General features: G+C 32.9%; 6 protein-coding genes across 8 annotated transcripts in view; 3 read left to right on the top strand and 3 right to left on the bottom strand.

Moving 5' to 3' along the window:
* Window positions 1–10528: 10528 nt before the first annotated feature.
* LOC106627460 (E3 ubiquitin-protein ligase MARCHF6) lies at window positions 10529–14346 on the bottom strand. Its single transcript, XM_014247588.3, has 3 exons — window positions 12447–14346; window positions 12189–12383; window positions 10529–12122 (listed from the first exon to the last, which is right to left on the bottom strand). Exons 1-3 carry the CDS (start codon window positions 14025–14027, stop codon window positions 10695–10697), a joined length of 3204 nt encoding a protein of 1067 aa, XP_014103063.1. The 5' UTR covers window positions 14028–14346; the 3' UTR covers window positions 10529–10694.
* A 621-nt stretch (window positions 14347–14967) lies between these two features.
* LOC106627454 (thioredoxin, mitochondrial) lies at window positions 14968–15787 on the top strand. Its single transcript, XM_014247582.3, has 2 exons — window positions 14968–15313; window positions 15381–15787. Exons 1-2 carry the CDS (start codon window positions 15132–15134, stop codon window positions 15625–15627), a joined length of 429 nt encoding a protein of 142 aa, XP_014103057.1. The 5' UTR covers window positions 14968–15131; the 3' UTR covers window positions 15628–15787.
* Window positions 15773–16500, bottom strand: mRpL23 (mitochondrial ribosomal protein L23). Its single transcript, XM_014247581.3, has 2 exons — window positions 16058–16500; window positions 15773–15989 (listed from the first exon to the last, which is right to left on the bottom strand). The coding sequence occupies exons 1-2, from the start codon at window positions 16349–16351 to the stop codon at window positions 15831–15833; spliced, it is 453 nt and encodes a 150-aa protein (XP_014103056.2). The 5' UTR covers window positions 16352–16500; the 3' UTR covers window positions 15773–15830.
* Window positions 16501–16539: 39 nt separating this feature from the next.
* LOC106627451 (nucleolar MIF4G domain-containing protein 1 homolog) lies at window positions 16540–19575 on the top strand. Its single transcript, XM_014247578.3, has 2 exons — window positions 16540–17688; window positions 17754–19575. Exons 1-2 carry the CDS (start codon window positions 16803–16805, stop codon window positions 19427–19429), a joined length of 2562 nt encoding a protein of 853 aa, XP_014103053.3. The 5' UTR covers window positions 16540–16802; the 3' UTR covers window positions 19430–19575.
* LOC106627452 (cholesin) lies at window positions 19430–20530 on the bottom strand. Its single transcript, XM_014247579.3, has 2 exons — window positions 20257–20530; window positions 19430–20190 (listed from the first exon to the last, which is right to left on the bottom strand). Exons 1-2 carry the CDS (start codon window positions 20408–20410, stop codon window positions 19619–19621), a joined length of 726 nt encoding a protein of 241 aa, XP_014103054.1. The 5' UTR covers window positions 20411–20530; the 3' UTR covers window positions 19430–19618.
* Window positions 20531–20734: 204 nt separating this feature from the next.
* The window catches only part of Svil (Supervillin), a 368637-nt gene continuing 363257 nt past the window's right edge, over window positions 20735–26114 (top strand). The window contains exon 1 of one of the 3 annotated variants that reach the window (XM_070111687.1): window positions 20735–21003. Coding sequence is in view for 1 of the 3 variants with exons in the window: in XM_070111698.1 (XP_069967799.1) it covers window positions 20997–21003 (7 nt within the window). In the remaining 2 variants the exon portion in view is untranslated. Of the gene's footprint in view, window positions 21004–22972; window positions 24165–26114 lie in introns of those variants that run through there. The other 2 variants (XM_070111698.1, XM_070111686.1) reach the window with 2 other exon arrangements.

The raw sequence follows: 26114 nt of genomic DNA, 5'->3' as shown, positions 1-26114 counted from the left end.
TTCGTACATATTGTTCAAACCGGATCACTGCCATACAAACTGAACCACCAAAATCAAATTCTTGTGTGGAAAAATTTTTCATTTGACAAAATTATATTATTGTCTAAGACAACGCTACAATCTCCGAAAATTTTGTTTAAATTTGTCGACGGGTATTCAAACTGACCTATCAAAATCAAGATAAATATCATTGCATACAAATTTCTGCTATAACAAATGCACCTATTTCTTTTTTTCTTTTTTTTTTTAGTTTAATAAACATTGTTACAATATACTTTATACAATTTTAATTAATAATATTGAAATTAATAATGGTATTTTTTTATTAAAAAATAATAAATTTTCCTTACATAAGAACCCTTTTTATTTTATCTTTTTTTCTTCTTTGTACTTGATTAAGTAGCAATAAATTTAATAACACTGTTTCCTCTTCCATCCCTTCCACTTGTTTACATTTCATATAGATATATATAATATATACGAGTATAAATGTATACATGTAGCTCTCTTCTCTCACCTCACTCACTGGCGATGAAGCTGTTGAACTTGCAACTGTATTTGTTTTCGACGAAGGAAATTGAATTTTTCGTTAAGGAGCTACGTGACAATTTTGCGAAAGCTGGCAGCATGAAAAAGCATACATATACATACATACATACAAGCATATGTACATACATACACACATATAACTACACACATACATACTATATAAATTAGCTCATCAACACGCTGTTGAATAAAATCGCCATTTGCATAGCAAAATATATAATTAGAAAAAAAATAAGCGAAGGTGAAAATTAAATCTGAAAAATTAAATTAATTTTCAATAAACTAGAAAATGTAAATAAAAAATCTTCTATCATACGTTAAGGTAGCTATGTATACTTTCCTTTTACGCGCTTTTCGTTTTTTTGCATAAAAATATTATAATGTCGCCTCAGCGGGTGTTTTAGAGGTTTAGTCGACAATGTTGTCAAAGTTCATTCAAGTTGGTAAAGTTGTTAAGCGTTTATGCACACACTAGAAAACTTTACAAATAATCTGTGACTAAATTTTATTAACAAAGAGTTTAACGTGCGCACATACGTACGAACATAGAAAAAAAAGCTGAAGTACATTGCCGACATCAATCGTTGAGCTAGACGGCCAACCGTTTGCTTAATTTGAAAATAATATAATACTGTCTAAGCTCTTTTGGTCGGTTTACAGCAGATTATTTGTAATGCATGTGTTACTTGGCCTTCTATGTAATTTGAGGTAACTCATACGCCATGGCATACCTTGTACGATTAAATTTTGCAGAAAAAAATTATATATTTGCGCTTGTGTTAGACGTTTCGCATAAATATTTATGATTATGATAGTTTTTAGTAAAATGATTTGCAGAAAACTGTAAAAATTCCGAAGTATTATAATGCACACACACACACAAACATGATGATTTAGTAGAAACTATTTTTAATCAAAACTAAATATTTTTTTTTAATTTAAAATAAATTCTTATCAAAACAATAAAAAACGTTATCTTTGTTTATACCGAAGCTATAATAAATTTCACAAATAAAAAAAGTTTTCACACAAGAACTTAATAATATTAATTGGTCGGTTTGAGCTATATGCTATAGTGTTTCGACCTGAACAAATTCTTTAGAGATTATAGCGTTATCTTTGAAAATATTCGATGCTGAATTTCTTGAAGATATCTTGTGAAATAAAAAAGGTTTTCCACACAAGAACTTGATTTTGATCGTTCAGTTTGCATGGCAGCTATATGCTATAGTAGTCCGATCTGAGCATTGGAGGATATTCTCATAAAAAGAAAGTGTAAGAACCTGAAGTAGTCTAATAATCAAGCGTCTTTCCAAGATTAGCATAGTCTGCGGTGCATTTTCCCTTGTAGCTCTTCTTCAGTTCCAATTTATTTAGTTGATTACTTACGCACACACAAATTTACACAAAGAAAATCACCAATTTCGCAGGCTCAATTTCAATCATCATTTTTGTAATTGCATAGTAGTTGATTGACAGATCTTTATGCGTTTGAATGACTCGTCAAAACGTATATCTCCAAGACCACAACAACGAAGCGCGTGCTGACCAAAATAATTTTTAGGAGAGAAAAACGAAAATGACAAAAGTACACAAAACACAAAGCACCCATTAGTAAAAAAATGTCATTACTAAATATTCACAGACACACACACACACACACACATGTCTATAAGTAGATGTGTGCCTACTAGATGAATATCAAAAAGTGCCAGCAAATGGCAATAATGAATAGGCATCAAATTGCATTGCTCTTGAAAAACGCTGAAGTGGAGAGTGTCAACAATCAATGGAGCACATACAATGAGGCAACAGTCGGGTATCAACTAAATGGCAAATGAATTGTCAATTTGATAGCTGTCAACGTTGTCTGCGGATGGAAATATAATATGTACATACACCCATATATATATATGTATAACCAAAATAGGTAGTATACATACCTTGTACCCTGTAGCACAAAATAACAAGTTTTGGAAGGGAAACATAGATAAGCTAAGTAAAGATTATAAAATTCAACAAAATATATTTAACTTGGAATTGAAATTCCTGATTCTAAAATGTTAAAATGTGGAATCAGTATACATTTTAGAACTGAATCCATCGAGATATTTCCTTAGGCTCCTGTTGATTCAACTTTTCAACTAATTTTTAACGAATTCCAAAAAAAATATTGTCTTAAGGTTTAAGTTTCTTCCTGATCGATTTTTATGAAAGTTTGTTACAACATAACTTGTGCAGGAAAGCTATCGATAGTCAGTATAATTTACTTATCGATAATTTTACTAATTATATTATCGATAATTTTACCAAATATATTAATGGGGAAGATATTACTTTCTTTTCAATACTATTGATAATTTTCCTTCGCCAGAAAACTTATTTCATGATCAAGCAAGCATGCTCACACTATCAAAAGATCTCAGCTTATGGGCTAGACTCAGTATACGACAGAAGCTTACATTTGATATAGCTATCGCCCGAAGGTGGTAAGCCTACACAGAGATCTCTTAGGAAATCTATACGGCTTTATAAAACTAACCTAAAGTTTGCATAAATGATCTTCACAGGATTCAAAATGGTTACAAAGACTTCGGGCCATCCAAGACTGTGATATATAAATATATATCGTTTTGTGAACTTCAAAAATCGATTTTTTATTCGTATATATGAAGTCAATCAGGCAACTACACAATCGAAAATATGAGCGTAAGAGTTTTTTAACGCATTTTTCACGAAACGCTTTTTTCAGAATCAGTGAGGAAAAATTCCCCGAACAGAACCAAGCGACTTTAAATTATGTCACGACTTTTATAGATATATTTGTCAGGTAATGATCTAAGGAGTAAGATTTTTGATAATAATTTCAATTTTTTATATCACTCTGAAGGATTAATTTTTTCACTTAAGAAAAGCATGTGGTCGTTTAAAACATTTTTTAAAACTCCAATAATGACCACAAAAATTTTTTTTAAGTTGATAACTTATAATTGGCCAAAAGAGTACTCTCCACAGAAATAAAAATTTTAACTCGAAAATTTATTTTAAAAGTGAGTGGGCCTCTAGATGTTAAAAAAAATTGTTGGTCCAAAAATTTTCTTTTTTTATAATCTACACATTTTACCCTCAGGCTAAGCAAAAAAAAAATGATTTTATTCGCTCTACCCTAACCTATAATCATCTATTGTAATATAATTTTTTTTTGGATTTTAGAATTTGAGAAAATTTTCAAAAAATTCACAAAAAACGCATTTTTTCTGACTTCCGAGAGAGGTCGATTTAGCTGCATAAAGCTAACCTAAGTTGTGTATATGATTTTCAAAGCGGTACAAGTAGGTTGCAAAGGGTTCAGCCCATTCAACATGGTAATTTTTAATAGACCCCGAAGACTTAAATTTACTATAAAAGAAGCGATCTATGGCACCTCCATAGAGTAATATTTTCGAAATGGAAATGATATATCGGAAATGACTGCTATTTTTTAACAAAAACTTAAGAATAGTTAAAAAAAAGTACCAGTTAGAAACTAGTACTAATAAAATCAGCCTCAAAAAAATAAATCAGTAATTATTTCCACCACAAACATTTCTCACAGGGTCTCTGCACCCAAGCAGAAATTTGCGCGCTTAGCTAACAAAACCGTTACCCACACCAGCACACACTTCTGACATATGTCAATAACCAACGCAAGCGCCTAACAAAAGGCAGCAAACTGCGCTGGCGACCATTTTTATACTATATGTAGTAGTATAAGTTAGTGGCAAGCAATTAATTAACGTTAAAAAATTGCCAAAGCCCACAAATTAGAAAAGTTTGTCAAAGTAACTAAATGCATTTATTTTATTTTTTTCTTCTACTTTGAACAACATCAATTACGAAATGTAAAGTACGCGCTTCTGAGCTTTTATTTTTTTGTTGAATTTTCTAATTTTTCTTAGCTTAAAAATGGAAATGTGCCCGTCTACAGTAAGTGCATATATGCATGTGTAGGTGGTCAGGGGTGTAAAAGGTTGGTCGAAAATAAATTGTTTATTTACTGTAAACACACTTTTCTTTGCCACTGTACAATAATAGTATTATGAAAGTGATGACACAATTGACTCTTGAGACGAGTGATTTTGTTACTTAAATGCGACATTATGTCAAATGTATGTATGTGTAAGGGTGTAAGGGTGTATGTGTGTGTGAGAGCCTTAAAGCTCATTTTGAAATGTCATCGCCTAAGTAAACGATTTGTGAATGACAATAAAGGCGCAGACGATTGCAATATTTATAATTGATAGTGCAAAAAAAATTTGTTTAAGAATTCTAGAGAAATAAACAAATATTTCTGAGCGTGAGTAATGCGTTTCGGTTTATGTGAAATAGTTGAATATAGCTGATAAAAGGTCTGCTTACAGCTTAGCGTCTGTTATTTTAAGTAAAAGATAAAGTAAAATGTTGTTGAAACAAATATATCAATTGCAAAAAAATTTTTGGAAAATAATTTTAATTTTTTTATTATAAAGCCTTTTTCTATGCATTAGGGTGAGCTGTAAAAAATATAAATAAATCGCATAAACAACAATTCGGTGTACAAAAAATTAGGTTAAGCGGTAATATCTATTTACAAGCTTAAAAAATCGCTTTTTTATACTCTCGCAACATGTTGCTACAGAGTATAATAGTTTTGTTCACCTAACGGTTGTTTGTATCATCTAAAAGTAATCAAGATAGATATAGAATTATATATATATAAATGATCAGATTGACGAGTTTGCACAAGTAGTGCCCTCGAAATATTTAATCTTATGCCCAGAAATTTTCGAAATCGGGCTATAAATTTTCAAAAACCCAGATACCAAATATGTGAGCACCGGTGCATTTGACTGACTTTTCACCGAACATATCGGTCAATCTATGAGTTCTAATATTTAAATTCGCGGAGAATATTTTTGTGACGATAACATGCCCTTGTTCCAAATAAGTAAATATTTGCCTAACTCCCATATACCTAAATATACCATATATATTTTTTTTTAAACTTCTAGTTGACTTTAGAAGGATATTATTAAAACATAACATTAAATTATATGCATTTTACTTATTTTTTAAAACGACATGTCTAAAAAAAACACCCGTTATAAGTAAAAAATATGATTGATATTCACAAGTGGATATAATGGAATGGAGGCTAGGCTCAATTATTTTCAAAAAATTTACACCAATCGCTTTGCTCTGCTTCTTATTTGCGTTTGCTATAAATAACCACAATATTTGCCATAACAACAATCACAATCATAGCAAGCAACAAAAAAATATTGCAATCAATTCAAATGCTTTTTTCCCACAGTTGATGGAACTGTAATTAACACTATAAAGCCTGTAAAATAAATTAATATAATAAAAAATTAAAAATAAAAATAAAATCCCACACACTTACTACCCACCGTCATGCTCCAAAAAAGTTAACCAAATACAACTCACGCTCCCTTCATAACCATGTGTGTACGTACATATGTATGTTGGTAACAGTTTTTCCGAACTCTTATAACGGAAATTGGGTTGAAAAATGCCTATAACGTTAATTATGTTACGCTCAATTAGTGGCTCAATAACGTTACGCGTGAGTGCTTAAAAGTGTGCGACAAGCGCAAAGCAAAGTTGATTTAAGTGGGAATCCGTATGATGGCAATTTGGTTACAAACTTTTTTGTTGTTGTGCGCTAATTTACTTTTCAATTAATTTGTCGTTTTTTTTTTGTTTTTTTTTTGTTTCCTTTTGTTGTTTTTCTTGAGTTCTAATGGTTACAACCACAAAATGTGTTTTCAATGTAGGCACTTGAACTGTGACCTCAAAAACGTTAGGTTATATTACTGGAGTTACAGTTGTTAATTTTTGAGGTTAAGTATATTTACGTCGAGTTACAGATTGTAAGGAGATGTTGATTTATGTTTACTGGCTGATTCGACACACTTAAGCTTAGATCCCTTCTGGAACATCAAAAGGGAAAGAGAAATGATCTTATAAGTTTTTAGATCGTCTCGAGTATAGGTTTGCTTTTTAGTTTCAAGCCCAAGTTAAGAGAATTTGTGTGGCCCAAGACTGTTCGAAAACATTTTCTCACACTCCGTATTTTCTAAACGGTTCCAAACATTTTGTCAATTCCTAAAAATTCAGAAGGTCATGTAATCCACTGAGCTGAGCCTACATGTACAATAAAGACGTTGTGTGCTTCACTAAAAATCTGAGTACATTCAAGCTGGGTCCGTTGAATACTTCACTTCTCTTCACGAACATTTCTCAAATCGCTTTTCTCACCATCAACTGTCAAATAATGTTGGAATTTCCAACAACTACAAAATTCTTATTTAACCACAAATCCAATTCATTAAACTCCACTTAAAATTTATTCCTCGCTCTATTTTTTTCACATTTCTATGGCAATCTCGATATCCATCAATCCGAAAGTGCTCTCCATGCAACTCTGCCTTGCAATATATCTGTAAGAAAGTGCTATGACAGTTAAATGGCAGTTGGACGGATTATTTGATTGATAAGTTGATTGATTGATAGATTGGTGGTCGCTTACGACGGTTGGTTGAGTTACTTATTCGACCGGTACAATAATTGTATGTACGACTACAGGTAGGTGTGGCATACGAATTTGTGAGAAGCATGTGTACCTTGTAGAGACCATTGAAATATTAATGTAGTAAGTAGAAGTGTAGTAGTGTTGTAAGTAGCCCAGAACTTATTTAATCATACCGTAAAGTAATGAAGAATAAGAGAAGAACACATATTCTACCAATATCTCTAACATAATGAAAATCCTGTTAAATTTGATTTATGAGTAGACATTTATATAATGTCTCTTGGCGGCTTCAATTTATATGGCACCCAAATTCCTTGCCTTGAAATGCATTTCAACTGCTTTTAAGCGTTTTGTGACTCCCAAAGATTCTGCGCGCTCTTCTTGTGTTTGGCAACAATTTTTATGCTTAAAATAATGCTTGCAGTTTAGACCACCTCAGTATGACTGATGGGCTTCGACGGATGTATAACTCAGCCCACATCTATTTTAGCAGCACGACCCACGACTGGAACCAGCTGTACAAACAGCTTGGTAGGCTATATTGTTTGGCAAAATCTTTTTGAAAGCTCAGAAAAAGAAATACGATATGTTTGCCGATTCAGTTATATCTCGTCGGTTCAAAACCGACCCAGGCCGTGATGGCATACTTCTGGGTTGACAAGAAGGATAGAGTTAGTAGAGTGAAATCAGGAAAATTTCAAGATCAGTTAGTTTTTGCTAATTTCCAAACAGTTTCTACCGTTAAATCGGATTAGATTAAAATACAGCATGGTTTGATGCTGTGAGTAGAAACATCTTTAATTTTAAAAATACAAAATAATAATAAATTTTCAAAGCCACATGGGTCCAACGTATCTGACAAAGAGCTCACTCTCTAGAACACCCTTTTACATTGTTTTTACTAGAAGATAATGACAGTAGATGAGAAAAAATCGTTGGGTAAAACAGTTAGAGAGCAAAAATATTCTCGATAGTTCTTCATAGTAGATAGTATAATTCGAAGCCTGGTGCGTGGATCGAAGTTTAGTGAAAAGCTAGTATGTGAGGAAAAATTTATTGCAGTTTTTTCAAAAATTTATTTTAAAAAATATTCAGTTTCAGATTATTTTCTGAAATTGAATTAATTGCAGTATTTTCTGCGAACTAGTATTTTATTTCGGCTCGTTCGTCGATTTTTAAATACTTAATTATGGGTTATTAGTATTTAAAAATCACAGTCATTTTAAATTGAAGCTCTTCGTCTATTGTAAATAAAATAATATATTTTTTACATTTTTTTATGTCTTTTATTTACTCGCAGTTTTGTTCGTAACCTTAGCTTATACAATATACATTCATATACTCATATTTTTATTTATTAGAAATCAACACAGAATCTAGAATATTTAAAATGTCAGTTATTTCCAAAAGAGGATTGGATTTGCGGCGAATTTAAATTCAATTTTCACGTACATAAGTGTATATACATATGTATATGTATAAGTGTACATATGTATTACGTATGTATATTTATGACTTACTAAAACTACATTTCATTTCTAATTTGTTTATTTATTAAAAATTCTGTGTTGAGAAACATTTGCAAAACATACAGAAAATATCATTGTATGGGTGAATTTTTCAAAATGAATAATACAAGAAAATTAATGAAAATAATTGAATTTTGTTAAATTTTTACTTATGAGATTATATAATAGAGATTTAAGCAAGCTTATACAGAAAACCAGCTTCAAATACGATGAACAAAACAATTTATAATATTTACATACTAAATAATTACTTCAAAATATATTTGTTTATCGAAGCAAATAAAGAAAAATAAAAAAGAAAACTGACAAAAAAATTTAAAAAAAAATTTTTTTTAATAAAATATTAAAAAAAATATTTAAAAAAAAAAATATTTTAAAAAAAAATTTTAAAAAAAATATTTAAAAAAAAAAATATTTTAAAAAAAAATTTAAAAAAAAATGTTTAAAAATTTTAAAAAAATTTAAAAAAAAATTTTAAAAAAATTTTAAAAAAATTAAAAAAAAATTTTTAAAAAAATTAAATGCTAAAAAACATTAAAAAAAAATTATATACAAAATTGAAAATATGTAAAAAGAAAATTAAAAAACATTTAATTAAATTAAAAATTTTAATAATTACTAAAAGTTATAACAATTATTCAAAAAAAAATTTTTAAATACTGAAAAATTAAAAAACTTTTATATAAAAATTTCAATAAAAAAAAATGTTTTAAATACTAAAAAATATTTTAAATACATTTTCATTTAACAAAAAAGAATTTTAAAAATTAAAAAAATAGTTCAAACATTATTAAAAAAAATGTAAAAAAAAAATATATATTAAAATAAAAAAATTTAAAAAAAAACGTTTTTTTTAATTTAAAAAAAAAATTAAATATGTATGTAAATGTATATAACTTAAATAGTTACAAAAATGTATACATTTTAATTTAAAAAAAATTTAAAGATATAGAAAAATTAAAAAAAAAATTATATAAAAATTTGTACAACAAAAAATTTTTTAAAATTAAAAAAAAATTTATTTAGAAAAAGGAATTTTACAAATTAAAAAAAAAAATTTTGACAATCAAAAATAAAAAATTTATTTAGAAGGTTTTTTACAAGTTAAAAATAAAAAATTTATTTAAAAGAAGGTTTTTTACAAGTTAAAAAAAAATATTTTAAAAATTAAAAAAAATTATTTTAAAAATAAAAAAAAAAAAAAAAAATTTTGAAAAAGGAATTTTACAAATTAAAAAAAAAATACTTTAAATGTTATTAAAATAAATTTTAATTTAGAAAAAGGAATTTTACAAATTAAAAAAATATATAACATTGAAAAAATAAGAAGAAAATACGAAGATTAAATAAGAAAAAATTTAAATAAATTTGAAAAAATTAAAAAGAAAATAGCAATAGTTTTTAAAATATTTAGAAAGTGTTGAAATCAAAAATTTCGAATTCTGAAAGACATTGTTTCATATATGTATGTATGTATAATTTTTTTTTGTATTTTTTTTTAATATTTAATTTTTTTTTTGGCTGCTGCTTCATTTATTTGGTAATGACTCGTATGCTAATCTGTTGACCCCATTAAATCTAAAACACCCAAAATCGCCCTTTATGCAGACCAATCGTTGACATACCTACAAATCACAATGCTTTCTTGCTTCGTACGCAAATTAATTTACAAACTCTCATGACAACCATTTCCAAACAGAAATTAGAGACTACGAATTGAGACACCAAAGCGCATTAACCTGCTTTGTACGGATTAATTTCGAAAAATTTCCCTATTCTCAAAACAAAAAAGCTAAGAGAGAGTGCGTTTAAGCGTCATTGTTTACTGCACAAACAAATCACTTGCTTTTAACGCCTAAATGAATAACGGCCTCCGTCTCTTAATACAATGCGATTTATTATTAATTTGTTTGCTGTGCTTACATAATTTTGCTGCCGTTCTAATTTCATATCGGAAATGGTATACACGAATGCATAATTAACGGTAGGTATGTATTATTTTTTCAGAACTTCATTTCATATTCTGCAATTTAGAGTTGGCATTATAATAAATCATCACGCACCAAATCCTCCACCAGCGCTGCCTCTCTTCGTCGCATTTCCAACTCCTCACGCTCCAATATGCTCGCAGCATTGATGGCCGCCTCCTCGGGCTCGTCCTTGGCCGTTTGTGCGCCATCCGTTGAGGATGAGGCTGCTGCAGCCGCCTCTGCCGCTTCGGCCTCTTGTTTTCGCTTGCGATGCTCATAGTTGACCAGCCGTTGACCCACCAAATATTTGTCCACTTTAATGGCGACATACAGCTTTTTGAATTGTTTGATTTCGAAGTAAATGTATGCAATCACCACGACAATTATGAAGAAGACCGGATAGACAACGCGTGATATTTCCAAGCGTGACACCGAATTCTTGAAGAATATCGGCAATATGGAGTGTGCAATCACATAGGGTATGGCCAGAGCCAAACCGAAACAGGTGATAACGGGTGTGGCCAATTCGCGTATCAAGAATTTCAAATCAATATCACGCAAACCATCACGATACGCACGTTCGAGTGCACGTTTCAAATGCCAATCCGGACCCATGAGCGTCAAAGCAATAGCAATTTTCGTATAGAGTACACCGAGTGCCCAATCTTGCCATAGAAAGTGTATGGGTGTTTGGTAGATGGGCACACGCAACGGTATCACCACCACCAACTCGAGTAGTAGTCCAAACAGCAGTGGTATTACGCCTAGCATTAGAACGAATATTAGTACGGGCAAGGCGTACGAGGCGCCAACACGTAGCCAATGTTTGATTTTATCTACGACTGCGGCGCGCCCTTGCGGCAGCAGGTTCACTGCAATCGCAACACCACGTGATATTATCCAACAGAGATATGTGCCCAATGCGGCAGTGTACAGTTCGTGTGGACGTGGTGATACCTCAGGTGCTTGGGCTACTACTTGATTTGTGAAATGGCCACCAACGGACCATAGCGCCATTACCTGGCGACCAATCCATACCGGTACCGTTAGTGTTATGACCGAAGCGATTACCAATGAAACGCACATGAAAAACAGTAGACCGCACAAACGCAGTGGGAAGAGTGAGGGACGATCGTATGGTTGAAAACCGACCGGCACATCGCGTTGCATTATCGCCTGATGCACTGCACCGAGATTACGTTCGCGCGGCAACGGCACAGCAGGTGGTGGTCGTGCCGCTGCAGCATCTGCTTGATCTGCGTTCGCATTCGGCTGCGGTGCTGCATCGTTATTGGCAGCAGCTTCAGGCGCTGCTTCAGCAGCTGGTGCAGCGGCGGCGCCATTTGCAGCATTATTAGTGGCGTCAGCGTTCGGCTGTTCAGTGCCAAGCAAATAGCTGCGTATGCCGAGTACCCAGGATACACAGACACACCAAATGCGTAGTAAACCCTTAAGCCAGATGCGTGTGTGCGATTGTTCGAAGAAGCCGGGCAGAATAATCTGTAAAATATTGTGTATATGAATTTAGGCCTAACCCTATATGAATTTACGTATAACGGTACATACCTGTAGCAGCAGCAGTTGTAAGCTGAGCTCATTAACTTCCGAATCGCCAGATAGGGTGTAAGGCAAAAAGGAAGGCCAAATTGTTTTGAGCATGCGTATTGGTAGCCAAAGCATCAAGAGAACGGCGGAGCCAAAAATCATAGCGGAAGCAATTAGACGGCGTACATGACGGAGTATGGGCAAATGAATCATTTCCTTTTAAAAAAAAAAAAATAGGTATTAAATATGTGGCTTTCTCTCAAGCAAGGTTGAGCTTACCTGTATTGGACTGAAATCCGGATCGTTCAGGTTACGCAAAAACCAAAGTACACCGGGACGCAGTACTTCCCGCAAGAGCGAAATGAAAGCGGCGAAGTAATAGACATAAACCATGCCAAACATCCAATGCACAAAAAGCGATGTGCCGGGCGCAGCTTTAAAGCTCACCTTGCGATCCTTAATGCTGGCATCGAACAGCGGTAATGAGCATATATCCAACCACCAACCGCACACTAGTGGCAGTACACCGATTTCAACAACAGATAGCAGTGACACTTTCACAACTATATAGCACAGACCGATCAGCCAACGCACGCGACGCATACGAAATACACGTGCAAAGAAGTGCAACACAACCAAAGTTAAGCCAATGCAGCAGTAGCCGAAGAGTGTAGTGATGAGGCCGTGAAAATGCAGCAGCGGTTTATCCGGTTGCAGCAGATCCAAAGAGCTCAGTATGAAATTACCAATTAGGTAAGGGCAAAAAGCGAATGTAACGATGAATAAAGTATTTAGTGAGATTACCCAAAACACGTGTTCAAGAAAAATTAGTGAACCATCCAAACCAAGTAAACGCTCCCAAGTCAGTTCTTCAGCGGCGCGATCCCATTCCATTGGATTCCAGTTCGGTTCATCGTTGTCGTTATCATTTTCTGCGGCAGCACCACCAGCTGCAGCAGCGCCACCAGCTTGCGCCACACCGTCATCGTCGGCTGCGGCATTAACATTATCATTGTTGTTGCCAACTCCCGGTAAATGTTGGTGTCTTGGTCCGAATTCTAGCGGTATTTCACCTTCTTCTTCTGCGGGATTCACAGCTGCTGGCGCGGCATTATTCATTGGCATGTCTACAGGAGCTTCCTCATTGTCACTGTCATCGTCGGCATTGGCCGGTTCCTCAATATCAGCGACATCGTCAGCTATACGTGCAGCTGCGGCTTCAACAACTGCACCATCTCTAACATCTTCAACAGCCACCGGAGCTCTTGGCATTTCCGGCTGAGCTTGTTCTTCACCATCATTAACCGCAGCAGGTGCATCGTCGCGTTCTAACCAGTCCGGGCCGCCACCATGTAATATTTGCTCACGCAACCAAACTAAACCGATGAATGACAGCAACGTACAAGTCACAACGAAGCAACCGCGGAATGCATCAGAGGCCAAATTGTTTGTGGAAAAGACGTCGAACGGCAGCGATAGTATCATGTCAAATGATGAAGCCCGAAACAAATAACGGTATGTACGGTATGCAGACAATGGTACTATACCGAACCAAGCTAAACCGACTAAAGAATAATGGAACCATGATTTGGCTGCCTTGGCAACAGCTGATAATAAACCACCAGCTACATCACGTAAGGGCAACACACGTGGCATATCAGGCGAGTAGATCGGCTGAAAGCTAAAGCGGTGACCGCACAATTCACAATACTCTTTATGTGAATAACGCATCCATTGCATTAAGCAGTCCTGGTGTATGTACTTAATACTGCCCGTACATATACATGGATAGAATAGTGGACGGTCCGATTGTGCCTCACAACGGCACACCCGGCAAATATCCTGTGAATTATCATCCATGGCTACTGCAGTTCTGCGGAGGAACGAATAAAATGTCAATGTCTATTCCATTACAGCACACGTCAATCCCTTTGTTTTGCTTGTATTTGCGCGACTTTGACAATACTACTTCGTTTGACCTTTCCTGCGTACAAAATTACCAATTTTATTATTACCAAAAAACTGTTGCGAGCTAAAGCAGTTTTTGTTATATTAATGTCTGCTTTTTTACTAACTAAATGTTTTATTTCGGAAAGATTTTTTCAATTACTAAATAGTTTAACTTTTTTGCGTGTGAAAAAAATCCAGCAGCTGCAATTTTCACTATGACCAACCTATGAGAAAAACCAAATTTCTGACAGCTTAGTGTTGCCAGATAACTAAAATATCTGTTTTTTTAAGAACGATTGTATTCCAAGTAGTGTTTACAATAAATGAACTTATGATCGGAGGAATTATTCTTATATCTCTAATACACAGCTTACTATTTTTCTAATATATATTGGCAACCAATAATATATACTTCGATATATAGGTATTTTAATTAAAATTAAAAGAAACGATGAATAAATATTTATATACACTTTCTATGTATATGTGAAGCTCAGAGATTGAGTTTTCGTGATCAGGTGGGATAGGACTTTTTACAGGTCAAAGAATGACAACTAATGGTTATTTTTTAGCGGCAACACCTATTCCACTCAAAATTTTGGCGATTCTTGCGAGTTGATAATCTCAGGACCGATAAACATTTAAGTTCGGTCTTGTTCAATATAACCATCTGTGTTGTAACAGAACATTGTCAACTCGGAACTCTTTAAATTATTTGAAGAATGGTTTCTTCCGATTTAAGATTTTCCAACAATTTTAAATCCTTCGAAAACAAAGTTACATACAATACGAATGTAACCGGTAGTTTTTCGTTTGACACTACATAATTTAATGTTGACAACTCAGTTAGAGTACAAAAAAAACAATTGTTCACATATGTCGAAGCTGTTCAGAATTTATTTGTGATTTTAGACATTCGTTGAAAATTCGTCGTAGTATTTTTTCTGGCAACATATAGCTAAAGAATTTAGTTTCAAAATTTTAATTGTGATAAAAACGTAAACGTTTTTAAAAATGTTCCTTAACAAATTGAATACTACCGGTCGCCAATTGGCCAAACCAGCGCTCCGTGCACAGGCTCGTGCTATATGCACAACAATAGCAAATCGGGAGATCTTTCAAGTGCAGAGTGCCGAGGATTTCGACCAAAAGGTCAAAAAAAGTGATAAGCCAGTAATTGTGGATTTTTTCGCAACGTAAGTTTGATTCTAGTGTTATATAATATTTTCGCTTAATTATTTGCTACTTAATTTTGTAAAACAGATGGTGCAATCCATGTAAAATGCTTACACCCCGCATTGAAACTGTGGTCGGTGAGAAAGCCGGAGCCATCAAATTGGCCAAAGTAGACATTGATGAGCACAGCGAATTGGCACTCGATTACGACGTTGGCGCGGTACCAGTTTTGCTAGTAATGAAGGAAGGCAAAGTAGTGAATCGTATGGTCGGCTTGCAGGATACAGATAAGATTCGTGCATGGATTGATAAAGCTGTTGAGGGTGCCAAATAAATCAAAAAAGTAAATACGGAAAATCTAAGATTTAAACTATAATCGAACATCAACAAAAACGATATTTTTGATTATATTTAATGCTTTAACTTTGTTAACAAAAATAATTAAGATTTGTTTATGGAATAAAAAAAACAACTTGATATTTGATGAAAAGTAATGTAATGTTTTATTTTGACTATTGATATATGTCGCTTATATAATTAAATCGAGTACCAGCCGGGTGTTCCAGGCCGTTTCTTATTGCGATCTAGGAAACGTTTGAAGCCTTGTTTCGAATCGTCCATTGATTTTTCTTCTGCTTTCTTTTGTTCTTCTTTTTTCTCAAATAAATCGGGAAAAGTGAACTCCTCAGTACGTGGCTACAAAGGAGATATTTATAATACATATATATTAAGCTGGTTTTTATTAATATCATGCAAGTGCTCACCAATGTTACATAAGCAATCTTAACATCATCATCTTTGGTCACATAGCCCTTAGCTTGATCTCGTTTGGTTTTACCCATTTCAATGCGAGTACGAACGTCCACCACTGGCAGTTTGTAAATCTTTTCCAAGTAATTCTTTACGTCATATTTGGTCATCTGCATCGAAACGGAAAATGTCGCAACATTTTTTGGCTGTTCCTCCGCCGGCCGAATCAGCTTCATCCAGAAATTCGGCAGAAATATACGTAATTGGGGATTTCCCCGTTGATAAATTGGATACCAGCGTGTCGACATTTCAGGAATTTACTTTACGGTTTTACAATTAAAAAAAAAAAATTTAACTCCTTTTTCAACGCGGTGCTATTTAGCAGCATGAACAGCTGTGCGGTTGTCAAAATAAAAAACATGTGGAAATACAAAACGAACAGAACTTTGTAGTTTTTTTGTTGTATTGTTTTGTTTACGTTTAGTTGCAGAAAAGAAACAGCAAAGCACTCATAATTTAAACAAATTCGTTTGGAATCGCAAATTTATTTTGGAGCGGAAATATTTGCCGAAAGTGCTGAAAGAGTTAAATTGGTTGAAACTGTTTTACAATTTCGTTATAAAGCTCTTACCGGCAAGAGTGCTTTAGCTTTCTGGAGTACACAGCCTTGTTTTCTTCACATTTGTTATCGTCGCACGTGTTAGCTGTAAACAGCTGTTCGTTAAAAATCACAATTTCTTTTCAATTCATTTATTAAAAATGACAAAGGTTGTAAAGAAAAAGGATAAACGAAAATCCGCATCCTATAAAAAGTTATCTCGTAAAGAACTACGGAAGCAAAAACTGCAAAGCAAAAAGGAAAACAAGCGTTTGTTTTTCTCCAATAAAACGAATGGTGCTGCATTAGTGGCCGATGCTAAGGCAGCAGCAAATTCACAAAAATCTAAGAAGGCAAAGAAAAGGAAAACCAAAAAGACTACCAAAGTTGTATCGCCCGAAGATTTACCCATAGAGGAATTGCTTTCTGGAAAAGTAGATTCTGATAATGATGAATCCATCGCTTCAGACTTCTCGGATGATGAAGTCAGTGCACGCATTCCAGCGAACATGGCAAAACAAGAAAAGCCAATACAAAATCAGAAGAAGAAAAAACAGCAACCTACACGGCCTGATGCTGAGGAACAACGGCGGCGCGTGTTGAAACAACAGAAAGATTTGGAGAATGTGGCACGTAAACAACGACTGAAACAACTGAAAGTTGAAAATGAAGAAGAAGACCGTTTAATTTCCAAGTTAGAAAAGAAGTTGAAACTTAACAAGACTAAGGACAAAAATCGCTTGGTGTGCAAAATGTTTAGCGACGGCTTAGATTATGCCTTGGAGTTCTGTCTAGATGATGAAGAGGAGAAGCGCAAACGCGAGCTGAAAGAAAAGCGAAAGGAAGAACTACAAAGGCAGAATGTCAGTGGCTGGAGTGATGAGGAGGAATTTGATGACGAAGGTGATGAAGATTTATTAGGCGGTGCATTAAGTGATGACAATAGTGAAAGTGGTGAAGATGCTTACAAAGATGACGACGACAACGAAGCTGATAGTAATGTTGAGGATGATGTGGAATTTGACGAAGAAAATACAGAAGATCAACGTAAGTAATTGCGTTTTTTTTTAATAATAAAGTTTTAAAAATATTACTTTTTATATATATTTTAGTAAAGGAAGACATTTACGGCAGAAAACGTGATAAAGATGGAAACATTATAAAAACTTATGTTGAGCCAAAGCCTGATGCGCAACAGCCACAAAAATATATACCGCCTCATCAACGTGCTTTGCTCGTTGCCACACAGAATGACAACAAACAGTCACAGCTGCTGGAACGATTGCGTAAAAATTGTAAGGGTTTGCTAAATCGTCTCTCTGAGGCTAATCTGCATAAGATCGCCAATGGCATTGAGGAGTTGTACATGAAAAATTCTCGCTATAATATGAATGAAACGCTTGGTGCCCTCTTACGGGAGGCATTACTTGGTCGCACTATGACCAATGAGCGTATGGTGCAGGAACATATGGTGCTTTTGGCCTATCTACATGCGCAAGTAGGCAATGAAATTGGCGCTCATTTTCTGCAAATGTTCATAGAACAATTTAACACACTTCTAACAGAGATTTTCACGCTCGCCGTAGAAGATAAGAAATTGAACAATTTAATTTTAGTACTCGCATACATATATATTTTCAAAATATATGAACATCGTTTGCTACTGGAAATAATCGGTCGACTGTCCGATAACTTGTGTGAAAAATCAATTGAGTGTCTACTACTTATCTTCCAGTCCGTGGGCTTCAAATTGCGTAAAGACGATCCACTTGCCTTTAAGGAAATGATGTTGAGTGTGCAGCGCAAAATCGCAGAAGCACCATTGGAACTGAAAGAGAATTTGCGTCTAAAATTCATGGTTGATATTTTGAATGCCGTTAAAAATAATAATATCAATAAAATACCACAATTCGATCCGGAGCTGGCGGAGAATCTGCGCAAACGGCTAAAAGCTATGTTGCGCAATGACAAATATGTGACGACACTCAATATTACCATGGATGATTTACTGCGCGCAGATCAAGTGGGCAAATGGTGGGTGGTGGGTTCAGCATGGAGCGGTAACATCGATGATATCAATTCGGCGTCAAAACAAAAGATAGATGAAGGCATTGTTGCTGGACAACGTTTCTCAGAAAAACTACTTAAACTGGCAAAACAGCAGAAAATGAATACCGAGGAACGTCGAAACATATTCTGTATTATAATGGGTGCTGAGGACTATGTTGATGCTTTCGAGAAAATATTGCATTTGGCATTGAAAGATCAACGTAGTATTGCTTATGTGATTATTCACTGCTGTTTGAATGAGAAACGTGCTAATCCATATTATGCGCATCTTGCGCTTAAGTTCTGTCACTACAACCGCAAATTTCAATTGGCTTTTCAGTTCGCCACTTGGGATCGTATCAATGACATGGAATCGCTAAATAAGTTGCAAGTGAAGAATTTAGCGAAATTCCTACAACATTTAATATTAAATGGCGGATTACAGTTGTCCGTGCTGAAAGTTGTTAACTTTTTACAGCTAGACAAGATAAGCTTTGTTTTCATGAAGGAAATAATGGTCGGTTTGCTAATGAGCGAGCGTGATAGTGAAATCTATCAGGCATTCGAACGTGTTGCCAAAAATACAAAACTCACACAATTTAAGAATAGCATACGCTTGTTCATACAACATTTCCTACTGCAAGAGGAGAGCAAACTTAAGTTGAGTGAAGAACAACTGAGTCATTTAAAGAAACGTGCAGACTATGTTGATAACATACTTGCATATGTGGACTTGTAATTTTGTATAGTTAATTTTAACAAATATATATTTAAGATTTGTAAATTAAAAATAAAAATATAAATTCTTAAGCAAAATAAACGTTTGTAAATGAAACAAAATTGTATACACTTAATTCATTAAAATTTTTTACATAATACAAAGCATATGTATAATTTTTTTTTAAATTTATTTCGCCTGCACCATTGCCTAATCGAAACTTTGCAGCAAATCACGTGCTCGTTGATATTTTGACGAATCGTAAATAGCTTTTTGCTCTTCTTCGCTAATTTCCTGACTACATTGTTTATCGAGCGCTTCAATGCACTGCTCAGCCAATTTGATAATTTGCGCCTTAGCTGCCCCCTTCGAACCTGACAAGTACTCAAGTGCAATGGGCCACATCTCTGCACCGATTTTATCTTCATCAAATACAGTTTGCTGTATAGAAATCTGTCGTAGTTTTTCAAATTTCCACTCTGATCGCAAATTCTTCCACTTACGCAAGTACTCTTCGTTACGATACCGCTCTTTGTTTTCTGTTTGATCTTTCTGTAATTCAAGCCGTTGTTTGTGCTTTTGTTTCTTCTTTTGGCGCACAGTTACTATAGCATTTTGATTATCTGGTCTTTCACTTTCGCGCAACTCATCTAAGGTGGGTTCCTGTGCTTCTTCCGCATCGTCGTCGCCAGCGTCATCACCACTATCCTGCTCGTTTGCTGTTTTGCTGCGTTTCTCCGCAATACTACCCTTCTCTTTATGTTTACGTTTTATGGCTTTTTCTATGAATTGGGTAATCATTTTTATTTAAAAACATTTTTCAATACGTATACCACAATATTACTTACTATCCCCTGCAGACTCTTCAACTGCTTCAACAATTAAGCTTTTGCTGGCCACTTCCTCGTCATTATCTTTTGATACATGTTTTCGTTTTTTAGCTTTGATTTTATTTTGTGTTGCTGACAAATTTTTGTCCACCTTATTTTCTTTCTTTGCCATTTCTATACAATTTTATCAAGTCTCATTTATTTCTTCTTAAAAACATTGCACAAATCAAACTTCAATACTCTGGCACGTGATTCTTCTTCTTCGACATAATTTTAATTCACAATGACTATCTTGAAAGGTTGGCGTTCACAAAAGTTTTTCTTAACGCCTTATTGGTTTCCAGCTTGCCTTGCAAAGCATTTTTTTATAAACAAAACCATAACAATGCGCATGCAAAAGTTACGAATGCCAATATAAAGGAAAGCTTGGATACTTGCTGTCAATTGTTGTTGGTTTCCGCGAAAAATTGCAATTCGTGCGCCTCTTTTTGTTTATTGGAAAATTGCCGCAAACCTTTAATGCAAAGTGTTCTTTTGATGTTTCTAAAATGTGAAAAAAAGCAATAAATTAAGTGTTTTTCGTATGAAAGTGTAGTTAGTTAAAGTATGTGTCTGTTATATTTAATAAGCGTATCGCCAGCAATTATCAATTCAATCAAATGTTCTATTTCTACATAAGCATAAAAAATCATATTAAACTGTAGCTCTTCATCGCAATTAGTTAGTCCACATTCAATAAAGCAAATATTTAAATTTTAATGAAAGGTAAGTGATGTTAAATTTGTAATAACCCCCGTACATATGTATGTACATACATACTAGATTTGTAAGCTGTGCGCTTGTCAGAAGTATGCAGTTGAAGACGGCACCAGCGGCGTTTTTGTTTTTTTTTTTACGTGAGAATTATTAACCCGCGAAGCAAGTTTTTTTTTTTATGTGTGTAAATTGTGTTAGTAGTGTTTTTTTTTATAAAGTGGTGCGCGAATAAAATATTTGTTACGATTATTGAAAGAGTGAAGTTCAAGGACATCACACACCCTTTCCAGTGCAGCTCACGGATTACTAATATTAGGTGAGCTAATTTTTTAAAATTATCTTTAAAATAAATTTAAGATAAAATTTATTAATGTACAGCGCACATTTTATATTTCTTCAGATTAATATGAGGTTTACAAATGTGAATAAATAATTCATGTTCTTTTATTCATGTCATACAGTACCGAATTAGCTTTTGTGTATGCTGCTAAGCTGACAGAACCAAATCACATATTAAGCATTGTCCATTTTTCTTTATGTACTTAGGTATTTTACCCTTTAGGTAGGCACTTTGTGTGAGTAGTTTGCATTTAACTTTTTTATGATTTAAAATAATTTTGTTTACCTTTCGAGTTCGACCGATTGCCAATTGAAATATTTATGTAATTAAAAATTAACTATTAATACGTACTAATTTCATCCGATACAACAACAAAAAAAAAATAACGTACTAAATTCAATCTGATTATCTAAATTATTTAGTAAATTTTACTGTTTTGTTGTTATTATGAGTTATCTAATCTTAAAAATAACAAGTAAGGAAGAGCTAAGTTCGGATGTAACCGAACAATTTATACTATAGCAAAGTCAATCGGTATACTCGTTTGAGATTTCTTAATATATTTTGCTTGATTTGCATAGTGGAAAATGAAAGAATCAGTTGGAATTTGAAATGGTGTTATATGGGAAGTAGGCGTGGTTGTAATCCGATTTCGCACTATGTCATGGAGGTACCGAATTTGGTTGAAATCAGTTTTCTACGAACATAATTAAAATATATGTAGCAGAAAATAGCGCTTTGCTATATTAATTGATTATGAAGCTAAGTGCATATGTGTGTGCTCTTAATACTTTTATTTATGAAAGTTTTAAAAGCAATAAAACCTGCAAAAAGGGTGTGTATGTATGTATGTGTGTATATTAATACTCACGTTTATGTATACTATAAGTAATTAAGAACATAAAATCGCGCTACTGTTCTACAGCAAATCGATTTGGCATGATGAGCGCGCCGGTTGAGGTGCTGCCACTTTAAATTTTAAAATTTCACGATTTCTATTTTTGCCGGCATCGGCCAGCGTCTATAAGTTACATACTTGTATTTATGTGTATACGAGTATGTGAACGACAAATCTGAGAAAAAATAGCAGAATGTACAATGCCCATATAAATAGGCATTTATTTACAACGCTAAGTATATAACTAATTATATAGTATAGTTATATATATTAATGTAGCTATTTGCCTGTAAAATATATTCAGTGTGTCTGTCTGCCCCCACAAAGGCTTTCCAATGGGCGCTTATTTTGTTTTGAACGCTGAGCGATGCGCGAACGGACAAATTTCATGGCACACATACAAACACACACACACACACAGCTAAGAATAAAAAATACAGCAAAATAAAATTTAACAGTGCCGCAATCGCCAGACGCTGTGGTGGTTGGTTGCTTCACATTTCTTATGCATTTCTCAAATCAGTTTGGCGTTGTGCGTGTTCTGAAGGTGTACAATTTTTGAAACGTTCGTTCTAACAAATTTTTTCCGTTGCTACTTTATAACTGAATTAAAAAAAATATTCTCTCGTGCGGTTTTCGATATTTAATAACCGAATTAATATTAAATGCATACATATATTTACTGTTAACGCATCTAATATTCATTCAAATTATTACTCACGTTTGCACATGAGCAACCTTTGCGGTTTATTTTTGCGAAAGCAAAATTGTTCTAACTAATCTCTAATTGCCGGAAAATAGTGAAAAAGTCGTATAAAACACCTGTGCGCATTTAAATGTGAAAGTGTATTTACGAAAAGCAAGAAAATCGTCTTGGCCCACCAGGCGTATGAGTAATGCGTGGGTCTCTGTGCGTCACTTTTCCGTTGGTCGCAGTTTAAGTGTGTTTTCTGGCAAACGTTGCGCAAATAAATTATTGCAATTAAGTGATATTCAATGAAAATTACTAAAAATATCTCGTGAATTTTCCTGTGCTTTGTTTTCCGCATATATGTATGTATGTATGTGTGTTTGTATGCAGTAAGTGTGACAAAGACTCGTGTGAGGGTAATACAAAACCACGCTGATTTTCCGTACTGCTTGCTAGTATCTTTTCTACCCACTAATTGGATTGTTGACAAGCCAAAGCCAAAATAACAACAACAACAACACCAATATTTGTATTACTAGCAATATTTACTCAACACACACATTGTATTGGCATGCAGCCGCAACTGCGTAGAAATCATTGACTTATATGCAGCGTTTGCCTTGTGCCGCCGACCCTCTGAAACGCCACGAGTCTAGCCTTACACTCGTTACGTTTACTTGAAACGGTCGTAAAAATAATCAATAAGCCATTGCTGCAACTACAAAGTCCTCAACACACAATTCTACAACTCTTTTTCACTAGCTTCACTAGAAAAAAATAAATTACAATATAAACGCGAACGTTTTTGTTGATCCATTCGCTCGTTTCGGTTACTGTGACAACAAGCCACAAAGCGCCGCTAAGTCACCATTACTGTCGTCGCGTGTTACCTACGAAATAAAAAATAAAAAAAAACAAGAAAATCGGAAAATTGTGTGGAAATACCACAGTGAAAATCAAAAGTGTTTAGCAGACTGTTGTCATACACCGGAAATATCGTGCAGTGTGTTAAGCGAAAACCGCATTAAAAGCAATTAAAAGAGTTAAGTGCAACAAATTTCATACAAAGCTTTTGCAGTAATTCTAAAACGAAACGTGTATTTCTTTGCAAATCTTTTGTTCTTGTCGCGAAGCTTAAGAATTTGCGTTTCTTTTTCAAACGACTTTGGGTTGGATTTACGTCAGCTGTGTGGCGCCTGTTTTAGATGATTTTCGTTGGCACATCAGTACGCTAATATTGTGTGAGTACAGCAGTAAATATTTAGCTACCTAAGATGTGTATACATATATGAAATAACATTTAGAATTTAAAACAATAAACATATTTTTTTATAATGCACACATATGTATATACATAAATATTTTTTCTGTTTTTTTTTGTTCCGAAAAACAGAATTTACGTGTACCAATATTGTTTACAACACACTGCTAGAAATATATATTTTTATTTTTTATAATTTATGTGTGCTTGCTAGTCCGCTAGAAAAATATTTCTCCACGTAGTTTTTTTTAACACTCATAGCTCCACCATATTCAGAACTCAATTTTTTTTGTTATAAAACTAATTTTACGAAACAATATTCTATAAAAGATTCACAAATAAAATATTTTTTGAAGTTATTGTTGTTTGACAATTTCTAATTTTTTTTTAAACTATTTTTGTAATTTACTTTTTAATTAATTATTTATTGTTTAATTAATTTTTATGTAATTATATTATTTTTAGTTTAACTATTTTTTAAAATTTACTTATTTTTAAATAATTAATAGCTATTTAATTAATTTCTTTTTAAATAATAATAATTCTTTACTTTCTTTTTAAATAATTATTAATTATTTATTTAATTTCTTTTTAATTATTTTATTTTTAAATTTTTTAAAATTATTATATTTTTTTGTAATGTATTTATTTTAAATTTTTTTTGAATTTTTTTGTAATGTTTTTATTTTGAATTTTTTTTAAATTGTTAATATTTTTTTTTTTAATAAATATATTTTTTTATTATTTTTATTTTTTTTTATCAAGTTTTTTTTATTAAGTTTTTTTTATTTAAATTTTTGTTTTTTTATTTAGTTTTTTTTATTTATTTTTTTTTTGTTTTTAGTTTTGTATCTGTATGTCGTTTTTACAATAAATGTGTATAAGAAATTAAATTTATATATATGGAAAAACAGTATCTTATATATTATCGTAAAATGAGTAATTACGCACATCATATTTTTTAATTTGGAAAGTTGGTAAAATAAATTACAAAATTAAATTTAAAAAAATATTTTAATAAAAAATTTTTTAAACTAATTTTTTTTTAAATAATTTTTTTAACTTTATAGATGTAATAAATTTCGAATTAAAATAATATATTTTTATAATAATTGAATAATGAACAATAAAATAGAAATAAATTGAGGCTTGCACGACGACCTAAGGTCTATTGTGGCAACATCTTGTCACACAAGCCTCACATAGACCCAGCAGTTTGATGAATAATGGAGGAAAAAGTTGCGGAAAATTATATTTCTTAAGCATTTGAATTACTTTTAATATAAATTAATTTAAATTTCTACTCTTCGAAATCTAAATATTACGGTTTTTAACACTCAAGTTGTCGATTTCAGCAACTTTTCATATGATATTTTCCATATAAAATTCAAATATTTGTAATAATGTTTTACTTATATTAGTTACTTGAACAGGTTTCTTAAAAACATTTTTTAATATTTTTTTTTAAATTTTTTTAAATACAGTATAAAATAAAAATTTTTACATAATTTTATTTTTATTATTTTATATTGTAAAAAGGGGCAATATTTTGAGAAAAATATCAGCATCGAAATTTAAGATGCATACAAAAATTTTAATCGCAGCTTCTTTAATATGTAATTTAATTTATAACTCTGTTAAAATATTAAATACCAATAATGAGTTGATTTTAGACTGTTTTTTTCCACAAATCTTATACCATATTTTAAATATATACCACACGCAGACTTAAACACTGGTATTTCTTGTAGGGAAGTAGTTTGGATTATTCATTCTCTCAAAAGAGTTCTAATAATTTTCTACAATTAACAGCCAACACCCTTTATAATATCTTTTTTGATCGCGTATAAATAATTTATTTTGTTGTTGTTTTCCTTTCATTTGTAAACATTTCATAAATAGGCTGTGTAGTATTCAAACGCGGGAAGTG

This window comes from Bactrocera oleae, chromosome 6 (assembly GCF_042242935.1).
Source record: "Bactrocera oleae isolate idBacOlea1 chromosome 6, idBacOlea1, whole genome shotgun sequence".
Taxonomy (NCBI): domain Eukaryota; kingdom Metazoa; phylum Arthropoda; class Insecta; order Diptera; family Tephritidae; genus Bactrocera; species Bactrocera oleae.
Note: the sequence above shows the minus strand (reverse complement) of the source record. Positions and strands in the feature narration are given on the sequence as shown.